General features: G+C 51.8%; 1 protein-coding gene across 4 annotated transcripts; it reads left to right on the forward strand.

The window, feature by feature from the left end:
- The first annotated feature begins 799 nt into the window (after nucleotides 1-799).
- On the forward strand, nucleotides 800-10,027 carry SLC38A5 (solute carrier family 38 member 5). Of its 4 annotated transcripts, none has more exons than XM_044936866.1 (16): nucleotides 800-907; nucleotides 2,339-2,392; nucleotides 2,480-2,549; nucleotides 2,906-3,024; nucleotides 3,117-3,190; nucleotides 3,814-3,906; nucleotides 4,033-4,111; nucleotides 5,910-5,992; nucleotides 6,288-6,346; nucleotides 6,448-6,585; nucleotides 6,800-6,879; nucleotides 7,535-7,635; nucleotides 7,886-8,001; nucleotides 8,801-8,945; nucleotides 9,039-9,142; nucleotides 9,615-10,027. In XM_044936866.1, the coding sequence occupies exons 2-16, from the start codon at nucleotides 2,340-2,342 to the stop codon at nucleotides 9,714-9,716; spliced, it is 1,416 nt and encodes a 471-aa protein (XP_044792801.1). In that variant the 5' UTR covers nucleotides 800-907; nucleotide 2,339; the 3' UTR covers nucleotides 9,717-10,027. The 4 variants fall into 4 exon arrangements, with proteins under 4 accessions (XP_044792801.1, XP_044792802.1, XP_006045727.1 ...); XM_044936867.1 differs by having other exon boundaries at nucleotides 2,909-3,024; XM_006045665.3 differs by lacking the exon at nucleotides 800-907 and adding an exon at nucleotides 1,874-1,992 and having other exon boundaries at nucleotides 2,909-3,024.
- Nucleotides 10,028-11,548: the final 1,521 nt, after the last annotated feature.

The following is an 11,548-nucleotide window of genomic DNA, read 5'->3' on the forward strand; positions in this document are numbered from 1 at the left end:
TCCCTCTGGGGACCCCCCAAGATCTAGGGTCCTTTCTCCATTGGGCTGTCTGTCTGAGGTCAGCCTATGGTGGCCTGGCTGTGTCTCTCCCTGCACCTGTCCCACTGCTGTCCTCACATCTGTCTGCTCTTCTGCCTGAATCTGACTTTCTCTGCCTGTTGCCACCTGCCCCCCTATGTGTCTCTCAGCCTCAGCTACTTGCTCTGTCCCTTTGGGCCAGTGTGTCTGTTCCTAATCTCTGTTTGTGGATGTGTCTGGCTGTGTCCACCTGTCCATCTGCATTTGTCCAGGAGCTTGCATGCACCTCTCCCTGCCCACCGTTTCTGAGTCTTTCTCCCCTTACTGCCCAGCTGCCTATCACTCCCTCACACTCCCCGTGTCTTTCTGTCCCTTCCTGTTTTCTGTCCTTGTGCTGTTTCTTCTGCCTGCTCGTCTCTATTTGAGATCATTTCTCTTCCTATCTGTCTCTCCTCCTGCCATCCATTCCATTCTGCTGTGTGTCTGACCTGAGTCAGTTCCCTCTGTCTGTCTTTTCCTCTCTCTAGATGTGGGTCTGTTCCTTTGATCTTTCAGTCCATCTCCACCGCCTGCCCGGGAAACCTCTGTTTACTTCAACAAGGGTTCAGATGAAGGGAGGCAACCCCTCTCTTTCCCCCACCCAGAACAAGAAGAGGGAAACTGAATTAAACTTAAAACTCTACAGGGAAAAAAAAAAAAAAAAACAACAAACCGCGGGGCAGATGGAGCACTGGCAGTGCTGATTAGCCACCAACAAAACCCGAGGTGTTGATTGGTCAGAGGGCAGGCGAAGGCAGGGTCTGGCTGAGTGGGAGCCCTGCCGCCCGGTGGCGGGGTCCCAGAGCCCCAGTTCTGAGTTGCCGCTTCAAGAGCTGAGAGGAGCAGGGAGGTGAGGAGGGGGTGCTGGCCATCGAGGGGGCTCCTGAGATGCCAAGGCACGAACAGGGGTCCCGGGAGGGGGCTCAGGGGTTCCCTGGAGATTTTTTTAGTCCTAGTGAGGAATTAAATGGGACGGGGGGTCCTTTTGGTACCCAGATCCCAGGAAATGAATCCAGGAGTGGGTGGGAGTCTTGAAAGGGTGCTCACACTTGACGATGGGGCTCCTTGAGAGCCTTCCCTGACCCACGGAGGGGATTCAGGGCTTGGGTAGGGGGTTTCCTGGAGGCAGTTTTAGTGATGATGGGGACCTTGAATGGGGTTTTCTGAGATACGGCATTCCCAGGAAGTGAGTTCAGGGCTGGGGGTTTCTTTAGAGACACTCTGTCCAGAAAAGGGGGACTCCAAGCTTGCGTGGGGATTGCAGAGACACCCCACCCCAGGAAGCACATCAGGCACTGGGAGTGGGCTTTTGATGACTGTCTGAGGGACCTCTTCTCCTCATGAGGGGAAATTAGGGCTCAGGCGAGGTTCCTGAGACACCCCAAGTCCAGAAACAATCTCAAGCCTGGAAGTGTCTCTAAAGTGACTTCTACTAAAATAGGGGTGTATAAGACTTGACAAAGGTCCTGGAGAATACCTCTCTAGTCCCTAGGAAGGGAATTAAATGGGAGTCCCCGGGTCACTTCTATCCCTGGAAAGGGGTTCAGTTTGGAGAATTGCCTTTGGCCTCTATCGAGGATATTCAGAGTTGTGGCAGAGAGCAGTTTGCCGTGTCCTGTCCCCGGCGGGGCTGGGGTGGCCGAGCCTGCCCCCCACCGCATCCCCAGCCCCTTCAACAGGTTGCATCAGCTCTTGCTCAGGCTGGCGGCCCAGGCGGGGAGGAGCGGGGTAGGGGGCGTTAGGAGGGGTGGGGCAGTCGGGTCGACACGTGTCCCTGTAAGGAGTGAGAGGCCTAACCACACGGTGAGGGTGGAGGGAAGGGGGAGGTGCTCAGGGGACCGGGGAAGGAGAGAAACCGAGAGTAAGAGAGAGTGAGTCTGGGGTCTGAGAGGAGAGGCTGTCCCCACTCTAGATGGCCATCTCGTCTGCTGAGGGGTCAGTATCTCTCATTCTGTCTCTGTCCCTACCCCTTTATCTCTGGTTGCCTTCTTTTTTCTCCGTGTCTCAATGAGTAAACTGTTGGCGTCTCTCCCTCTCTGATTCCCTTCTGTCTCTCTCCCTTCTCTTTCTCCCTCGGCCTCTCCCTCTTGTCTCCAATCCTCTCCACTTTCCTTCCTGTCTCTCTCATCCCTCTGTCCCTGTTCCCCTTGCCTCATCTGTGTTTCTGTTTCTGTATCTGTCCATTGCCATCAGAGCCTCAGTCCCCTTCATCTAGGTCGCCCCACTTTGTAAGCCACCCTGCTCCATAACTGACCACCCCACCCCATTTCTCTGCCCACAGGATGGAACTGCAGGATCCAAAGATGAACGGAGCCCTCCCTGGGAGTGCTGTGGAGTGAGTCGGGGGCCCAATGGGTCAAGGTCAGAGGTCCGAATTACCTTCTCATCACCTCCTTAATTTCTCTGCCTATTCTACCTGCAGGCAGGAGCATGAGGGCTTCCTGCCCAGCCATAGTCCTTCTCCTGGGAGAAAACCGGCCCAGTTCATGGATGTGAGTGACCCCACAGGACCCATCCCAGTTGTATCTTGCCCAGCTCAGCCTCTCCCCTACTGCTCCCTCTTCCCTGGCTCTTCCCTTCTGCTGTTTTGCCTCTGGTCTCTGCCCCACCCTCCCCTGTTCCTCTCTACTTCCAGCTGCTCCCCTCTAGAATCTCCCTTCCCCGCTCTCCCTTTCCCAGCTTCTTCCCATATTCAAATTCTTTTCCTTTTTCTGATGGCCCTTCCTGGGTTTCTCCCTGCCCCCATCACTTCTTCCCTAGCCTTTCCCAAGGCCCCAGCACTGGTCTCCGTCCCTAGTCTCCTTACCTGGTCCCCTCCCCATGTTCCCTGGGCCTTGCCCCTTACCAGCAGTTCGAGGGGAAGACATCGTTTGGAATGTCAGTGTTCAACCTCAGCAACGCCATCATGGGCAGCGGCATCCTGGGGCTGGCCTATGCCATGGCCCACACGGGGATCCTCCTCTTCCTGTGAGTCCTAGGCAGTCTGGGGTGGGGGCTGGGTGTTGTGGGGCCAGCCGGGAGGCCTGGAGGCCAAGTCCGAGCAGTGCCATCTGCCATAGGGCTTTGTTGCTGTGCATCGCTCTTCTGTCTTCGTACTCCATCCATCTCCTGCTGACCTGTGCTGGTGTTGTAGGTGAGACCCAGAGCTCACCTAGACCTTGGCCTCCAGACCCAAGACCGGCCCCTCAGAACTTGGATCCAGAACCCCAGACACCACACTCAAGTCTCTGGGCTCCAGACCCCAGACTGTACCCTGGGTCTCATACCTTATCTGGGCTCCCAGATTCCCAAGCCCCAATCCTTAGCCCTCAGTCTGACCATCAAAGCCTGTTGCTCAGACCCTCCCTACTCCCAGACCACTCCACTCCACCCTCAGTCTCCAGCTTACTTAGCAAGGAAGCCAGCCCCACAACCCAAGACTACCCTCCCCCAGCTCCCAAGCTTCCACAGCCCCGGATCTCAGACTTCATTCCTACCATGGCTTCAGTGGAGTGAAGCCATGGTAGGACCCCTAGGACCCCCACTGCCTACATCTGGCCCCCAGCCTTCTCCCTGGCCACAGATCCTACCTGCCAGACTCCAGTCCCAAGCCCAATCCTAACTGCCTAACCCTCACCTTCAGCTCCGAGCAATGAGACCCAATCAGCCCAAGCCCCAGCTCCCTAGCTCCCAGGCTCTGGCCCTGGGGGGTTCTCCCACCCCTGGCCTGGCCTCCTGGACCCACAACCTGTCCCTTTCTGGTCCCCTCCCCTCCAGGCATCCGAGCCTATGAACAGCTGGGACAGAGGGCGCTGGGGCCTGCGGGGAAAGTAGTGGTGGCGGCGGTCATCTGTCTGCACAATGTTGGGGGTGAGGACTCTGAGAGGTGGGGGTCAGCTTGGGGGAAGAGGGTGGGCTGAGGTGGGCTTCCCCAGGCTGGGGTGGGAGGGAGATGAGGGGAATGCTTCTGCTTACACCTGCCCCCACCTGCACCAGCCATGTCCAGTTACCTGTTCATCATCAAATCCGAACTTCCCCTGGTTATCGCCACTTTCCTGGACATGGACCCTGAGGGGTGAGTGTGCAACACCCCTTGGCTCTGACCCACAGGCCACTGATTCTGCCTGTGGGGTCCGGCTGCTAGCTTCAACTCTATGTCCGGCTGACTCCCAGGTCTTCTATTTTTGAGGCTGTTGGGCAGGCCAGTTTGGGCAGACTGCGATTCCTGTGTACTGTGATGCTAGCAGTATGTGTGATTGCTCTGGCTAGTGGAGTCCAGTAACACCACATGTTGATTTTTGTGACTGTTCTGGCTGACTCCATGTGTCTAGTGTACTCTCGTGTTGACCCTGTGGCTACGCCTATCCAGTAGACCTAAATCCTGTCCATGGGTTTGATTCTGTGAGTCTTGCACTGGCAGATCCTCTGGCCATCTGTATGCTAGCTGACTACAGCTGTGTCCTGTACACTGTCACTCCAGCCATGTGTGTTTGACATTTGCTTACTCCGACTTTCTCTGTCCGGTGGATTCTGTTTGATTCTGGGTCCATTAGGCCTGGCTGAATCTGTCTAGGTATAAGTGTATGGTCACTGACTCCAGCAGAGTACGTGCACGTGTTTGTGCAGTGTACTGTGGCACCAGCTATGTATACATGTGCCTGCTCAGTCACTCAGTCGTGTTGGACTCTGTGACCTCGTGGACTGTAGCTTATTCGGGCTCTTCTGTTTGTGGAATTTTCCAGGCGAGAATACTGGAGTGGGTTGCTGTTTCCTACTCCAATGTATAAATGATTTGTGTTTAACTCTCTGTGTTTAACTTGGTTACCATTGTTCTGGCAAATTCTTTCTGGCTGTTTGTGTGTGAGCCTCAACTGTGACTATATATGTTTTCTGTATTATGGTTCCAACCATGTATGTTTGCCTCTTCCGAGTATATATCCAGCCAATTGTGTGTTTAATTCTGCATCCATCTGTTGGCTGAATCTTTTCAGTTGTTTGTATATGATAGCTGATTCTGGGTATCCTCTTAGATCTTTGGTTTGATCCTGAAGCCATTCAGGTAGCTAACAGTCTATGTGATGAGATGTGTCTCATTATTATAATTAGCTCCCACTGCATATATGACCAGTGGTGCTTTGTTGGTTTGTAACTGTGTGTCTAGTAGGAAGAGAATATGTGAATGCCCGGAACATATTAAGCACTATTTAATAAAATTCTTTGAAGAAATGAACAATTGTTCAGCCAATTCTGTATTAACAGACTATCCTGCCTGGACACCTCCCTCCAATATCTGTACAGATCCCTCTCTTTCTTTGAGCTTGGTTCCAACAGCATGGGCAGCTGGCTAATTCTGTCTCAGTTTCCATCTTTGACTCTGGCCAAATCGGCTCAACTACTTTCAAGTGCTCAACAAACCTTGAGTTGTTCAAACAATCACACATATGTGTTTCTGACTTTTTGTCGAGTCTGCAGATCATCAAGAGATCATCAGACTGTTGTTCTACCTGTTAGACATACCAGGGTCATGATTCACTCTGTGTCTGGTACCTTGTGTTGGACACTGTGAATCTGGCTGTTGTGGGCTGTTGTTTGCCCATCTGACTGTATGTCCACTTGAGGTCTGATGACACAGTTTGTCCAGCTAAGTGTGTGTTCCCAGCTATATCCCTCTGACAGTGTGTGGCTGATAGTCTGATAATCTGTCTGGCTGTTTCTGTCATTCCTGTTGTGCCATTTGTCCCTGTAACCACCTGTAGGGGTCAGCTCATCTCTCCTGACTGTGTGCAGAAACCTGTCTGGCTGTCTTCTATGAGTGTCTGCTTGACAGTTTTCTTTGGTAGGCAGTTAGTCATTATGTTTGCCTGTCTCCTTAGGGACTGGTTCTTGAAGGGAAACCTCCTTATCATCATTGTCAGTGTTTTAATCATCCTGCCACTGGCCCTCATGAGACACTTGGGTAAGAGGCTTCCTGCCTTGGTCATTTGGATGATGGAGTTAGAGAAGGGGAGCCAGATTCAAAGAATCTCAATTTTCAAGGGCTGTGGAATACCAGGGGAGAGCTTGTTTCATGTGGGTTTTAACAGATGAATAGGAGTTTGTCAAGTGTTGGGGGGCTGGTCCAGGTGGAAGTTTGTGCAAAGTGTGGCAAAATTGGGGTGAGGGGGCCTTGAATTTAAGATCAGACTAGGGGATTGATATTTGCTTGGGGGAGTTCCGTTGATTTCTGAGACTCTGTATATTGCCCCTTGCAGGCTACCTGGGGTATACCAGTGGTCTCTCTCTGACCTGTATGCTGTTTTTCCTCATTTCGGTGAGTCTGAGGGAGAAGGACATGCAGAAGTACAGAAAGGGTTTGGGGCATTGGGACATAGCCTTCCCCATGACCTCACTTCCCCACCCTCCCTCCTCCAGGTCATCTATAAGAAGTTCCAGCTTGGCTGCACTGTAGGCCACAATAGAACAGCAGTGGAGAGCAAGAGCTCCCCAAGCCTTCCCATCCATGGGCTCAACACAAGCTGTGAGGCCCAGATGTTCACAGCTGACTCACAGGTTGGTGTGCTGGCATATGTCTATGCCTTGCACTGTACGCAGGTCCTCTGGTTTTGTCCCACACTGCACTCTGCTCAGAGTGGAGCCAGGTATTGGACATCGGGGGCTTCCATGTGTCTGATGTGGAAGGCAATGGTGGAGCTGGGGGGGGCGGTGGGGAGGAGAAGATGGAACCTTTATACTCTAATCTCTTGTACTTGGACCATTCCCCCAGATGTTCTACACAGTGCCCATTATGGCTTTTGCCTTTGTCTGCCACCCTGAAGTGCTGCCTATCTACACAGAACTCTGCCGGTGAGTGGGCAGGCAAGTGGGCATGGGTGATAGGGCAGCAGGTGGGGTGATAGTCATAATGTCTATCATGGTCCTGGTACTGTACAGCTCGATCGTGGCCAGATTGTGCCAAGGGAGGGGTTTGAGGTGGCCAGGAGGGCTTGGGGGATGCAACGCAGTGACTGTTTACTAATTGGGGCTTAAGTATTCTACCCTTTTAACATCCAGTACAAGTGTGAATGGACAAATGGAGAGGCTGAGATCAGATGAAGGAGTGGCATATGTGGATGGGATGGGGGAGATGGGGAAGGTCAGATGGAGAGGGATATGGATGTGCAAAGGAAGGGCAGGGATGATATGATGATGGGAGGAATGTATGAATGATCAATTAGGGGGACAGTGTGGATAATCAGAATGGAGAGAGAGGCTGTGACAGTCAAATGAAAAAGAGAGACAGAGATGGGCAAAGAGATAGGCAGAGTTGGTCATATGGGGTGAGAGGGATGGATAGAGAAGGGAGGCGTGGCTAATACAGGGGAGGCAGAGATGGGCATCTCAGCGTGTACTAGCTGAACATCAGCTCTGGGAAGACTCTAGAGGATGGGGGCTGGTTCAGAGGGGCCTGGACCAAGTCCACGGGTCTGGACATGACAGTTCTATGACCTCTATACCTCAGGCCCTCCAAGCGCAGAATGCAGGCTGTGGCCAACGTGTCCATTGGGGCCATGTTCTGCATGTATGGGCTTACGGCGACCTTTGGATACCTCACCTTCTACAGTGAGTGCAGCTGGGGCCAGGGCTGGGTAGAGAGCTAGGGTGGGGACTGGGTAGATTACTAGGCAGGAGCCTCAGCACTTTCCCTGCATGCTTTCAGATCCCTCAGTTTCCAAAGGGACTATACACACCCTGCATGGAGATTTTGTCACTGTCTGTGTGTGTGTGTGTATGTGTGTGCACACATATATGTTTCTGGGACACTGGTCCTGGTGCTTCAATCACATCCCATCTCCTGTGTCCCATGTCCCAGGCAGCGTGGAGGCGGAGATGCTGCACATGTACAGCCAGCATGACCTGCTCATCCTCTGTGTGCGTCTAGCGGTGCTGCTCGCTGTGACTCTCACGGTGCCAGTTGTGCTGTTCCCTGTATGTTGGGGGCAAGAGTGGGCCTACAGGGTGGAGGGGCATGGATGGATGGGTAGAGGGTTAGGCAGGAATGTTTGGATGGAGGGTGGAGGTAGGAGTGGATGGATGGATGGATAGAGGAGGCTGGGATGGACAGACAGGGAAGATAGAGTTGTCAGATGGACAGAGAAGGCTAAAATAGATGGTCAGACACAAGGGGGACATGGATGGCAGAATATAAAGAATCAGAAGAACAGGGTTGGTCATTTCGAGGGAGGAGGCACAGATGTCTGACTAGACAGAAGAGGGAAGCAGGAATAGACAGAGGATAGAGGCATAGGTAGATGGATATTCAAGATGAAGAAACAGGGATGGACAGATAAAGGATGGAGACAGAAGTAGTGAGGTGTAGGAGGGACAAGGCTCCCTGATGGAGAGGTTGGCTGAGCAGACAGAGGAGGGAGATGGAAGTCATCAGATGAAGAGAGAGGGGCAGGGACCTCAGGGTGGAAGGACATGTGGGTGGTCAGGAAGGAGGAGGCAGACATAGTTGGATAGAGGAGGACAAGATTTCAGACAGTGAGTGGAAGCATAGATGGATGATCACCCAGAAGGGTCACAGACTGTCAAGCAGAAGGGATGCAGGATGCTCATGTAGAAGGTGGAGGCACAGATGGATGGTCAGACAGAATGGAGGTAGAGTCAGATGGAGGAGAAATCAGGGGTCTCAGACTATGGGTGGTGTTAGAGACAGATAAATATATAGAAGGGGAGGCAGTGCTTGAGCCCTGACCCTCATCCTACTGTACTCTGGTCACAGATCCGCCGGGCTCTGCAGCAGCTACTTTTTCCAAGCAAGGCCTTCAGCTGGCCACGCCATGTGGCCATAGCACTGATCCTGCTTGTCTTGGTCAATGTTCTTGTCATCTGTGTGCCAACCATCCGGGATATCTTTGGGGTTATCGGTCTGTATCCCCAGCCCTAGTCCCAGACCCCACATAATATGGGCCTTGCACCCCAATCTTACATTGCTTCTTTCCTTCCTGCTTGTCCTTCAGGGTCTACCTCAGCCCCCAGCCTCATTTTCATCCTTCCCAGCATCTTCTACCTCCGCATTGTGCCCTCTGAGGTGGAGCCCCTCTACTCCTGGCCCAAGATCCAGGTGAGCATTCCAGGGGAGGGCTGGGGAAAGAGGGACCATTCTAAGGAGGGAGCATTCAAGGATGGCTAAAGGTTGAAGGAACATTTTCAAGAGGGGGCTTGGAGGAGAGAGGGCAGATGGTCTAGAAGAATGAAGGAGATTGTCATAGGTAGAGGCTGAGCAGACAGAGCACAAGAAGGGTTTGAGAAGACAGCAAGCACTTAAGAAGGGGCTGGCGTGGAGGAAGCATTCTTCAGACAGATGGAAGGAGCACTATTAGGAGAAGTTTGGAACATTTTCAAGGAAGATGGGGGAGAGTACTCCCTGAAGAATTTTAGGAAGACGGAAGGAGGAGTCACAAGAAGGGGTTGGTTTTAAAGGAGAGAGAGCAGAAAAGGAGGATCAGGAATGAATGCAGCACTCCCTGGAAGGGATGGAGGAGCTTGGGTGTAGGTACACACCCAGCCCCACCTTTTCTCCCTCTCACCCACAGGCTCTGTGTTTTGGTGTCTTGGGGGTCCTCTTCATGGCGATCAGCCTAGGTTTCATGTTTGCCAACTGGGCCACAGGCCAGAGCCATGTATCTGGACACTGACCAAGCCCTGCTTCGCCTGGGCCCCAGTGTGCATCCACCCGTGCACGTGGAGGGAGATGGACTGCTCTCCCGGTTCCCATCAACATAGCCACAGGCTGAAGAGTGGTTCACTCCCTTCTTCCTCAGGGGATGCCAAGCTCAGATCATGACTCTAACCCCAACCCCAACCCTACAGGAAGAGGAGGAGGAGGCTAGGTCCTTGGGGAACCCCTGCCCAGTCCAGTCTTTTCTGCCTCCTCCTTGTAGAAGCTGTTTGTCAGGATCACCGTTGAGCTAAAGGGGAAGAATAAAGATGCTAAATTGCAACTCTAGCATCAGTATTTCATTTCTTTCCGGGACTTCTTAGGGGAGCCTTCCCAGGTTCACATGGGTAAATGGACAGGAGGACTGTAGTGGCTCTTATCTGTTCACCCACTTCTCTGCCCTTCAGTAGCTGGCTACAAAACTCACATAGATCCCTTCACTGGCTCACTCAGGAAACATCTCCCAGAGCCTACTGGCAACCAGGTGCTGTTCTAGGGTGCTGGGGATATAGCAGCAGATCAAGCAGACAATAATCCTTGAAGTTGAACAAGAAATCCCTGAAGTTGCACAAGAAAGGGCAAAATATGACCTGCCAGCCAAATTCAGCCCACTGCCTTTTTGTTTATCCCCAAGGTAATAATAATGGTTTACACATTTCTAAGTGATTGGGAAAAAAATCAAAAGAAGAATTTGTGACAGTTGAAAATTAACATGAAATTCAAACCTCAGTGTCTTCAAATAAAGCTTCATTGAAACTGTCACACTCCCGGTACAGGCCACCAAAACAAACAAACAAACAAAACAGTCACGCTTGCTCATTTACACACTGATGATGGCTCTTTAGTGTTACAACAGTAGAGATGAGGAGTTACAAGGGAGACCATAGAGCTCACAAAGCCTAAGCTATTTATTATCTGGCCCTTTTCAGGAAAAAATTGCTAAATCTCTGATCTAGCTGAAGAGAGGAAAACAGATAAAGAGGAGCACTATGAGGAAAATGAGTGTAATGCTGGGGTTGGTGGGGGGGCGGGCAATCAGGGAGACCTTATAGAGGAAAGGAAAAGGAGCTGGGTCCTTGATTGACTAGAAGGAGCAAGTCAAGTTTCAGGTAGAGGAAGCAACCAGGCCCTGAGGTAGGAGCAAGCATGGCAGGTCCAAGGAGGAACCAGGGTGGCCATTTTGCTCTCCCATCAACCAATGACACCACAGTCTTGCCAGCAGACTGTTAGGAAACATAGACATTTACCTCACTAATAAGTGAAAAATTCACATGTGTTTCTTTCAGTTTAGTTCAGTCACTCAATCATGTCCGACTCTTTGCGACTCCATGGACTGCAGCATATCAGGCTTCCCTGTCCATCACCAACTTGCAGAGCTTGCTCAAACTCATGTGCATCAAATGGGTGATGCCATCCAACCATCTTGTCCTCTGTCGTCCCCTTCTCCTCCAGCCTTCAATCTTTCCCAGCATCAGGGTCTTTTCCAATGAGTCAGCTCTTTGCATCAGGTGGCCAAAGTACTGGAATTTCAGCTTCAGCATCAGTCCTTCCAATGAATATTCAGGACTGATCTCCTTTAGGATTGACTGATTGGATCTCCTTGGAGTCCAAGTGACACTCAAGAGTCTTCTCCAACACCACAGTTCAAAAGCATCAATTCTTAGGCGCTCAGCTTTCTTTATGGTCCAACTCTCACATCCATACATGACTATTGGAAAAACCATAGCTTTGACTAGACAGACCTTTGTCAGCAAAGTAATGTCTCTGCTTTTTAATATGCTGTACAGGTTGGTCATAGCTTTCCTTCCA

This window comes from Bubalus bubalis, chromosome X (assembly GCF_019923935.1).
Source record: "Bubalus bubalis isolate 160015118507 breed Murrah chromosome X, NDDB_SH_1, whole genome shotgun sequence".
In the NCBI taxonomy this organism is placed as follows: Eukaryota; Metazoa; Chordata; class Mammalia; order Artiodactyla; family Bovidae; genus Bubalus; species Bubalus bubalis.

What these genes read in the sequence shown, in the direction of transcription:
- SLC38A5 (XM_006045664.4), top strand. Translation starts at nt 1,970, where the DNA reads ATGGCCATCTCGTCTGCTGAGGG. An exon ending in GACCTGTGCTGGTGTTGTAG is followed by an intron (nt 3,191 to 3,813) that starts GTGAGACCCAGA and finishes CCTCCCCTCCAG; the next exon opens with GCATCCGAGCCTATGAACAG. An exon ending in TGTTCACAGCTGACTCACAG is followed by an intron (nt 6,586 to 6,799) that starts GTTGGTGTGCTG and finishes CCATTCCCCCAG; the next exon opens with ATGTTCTACACAGTGCCCAT.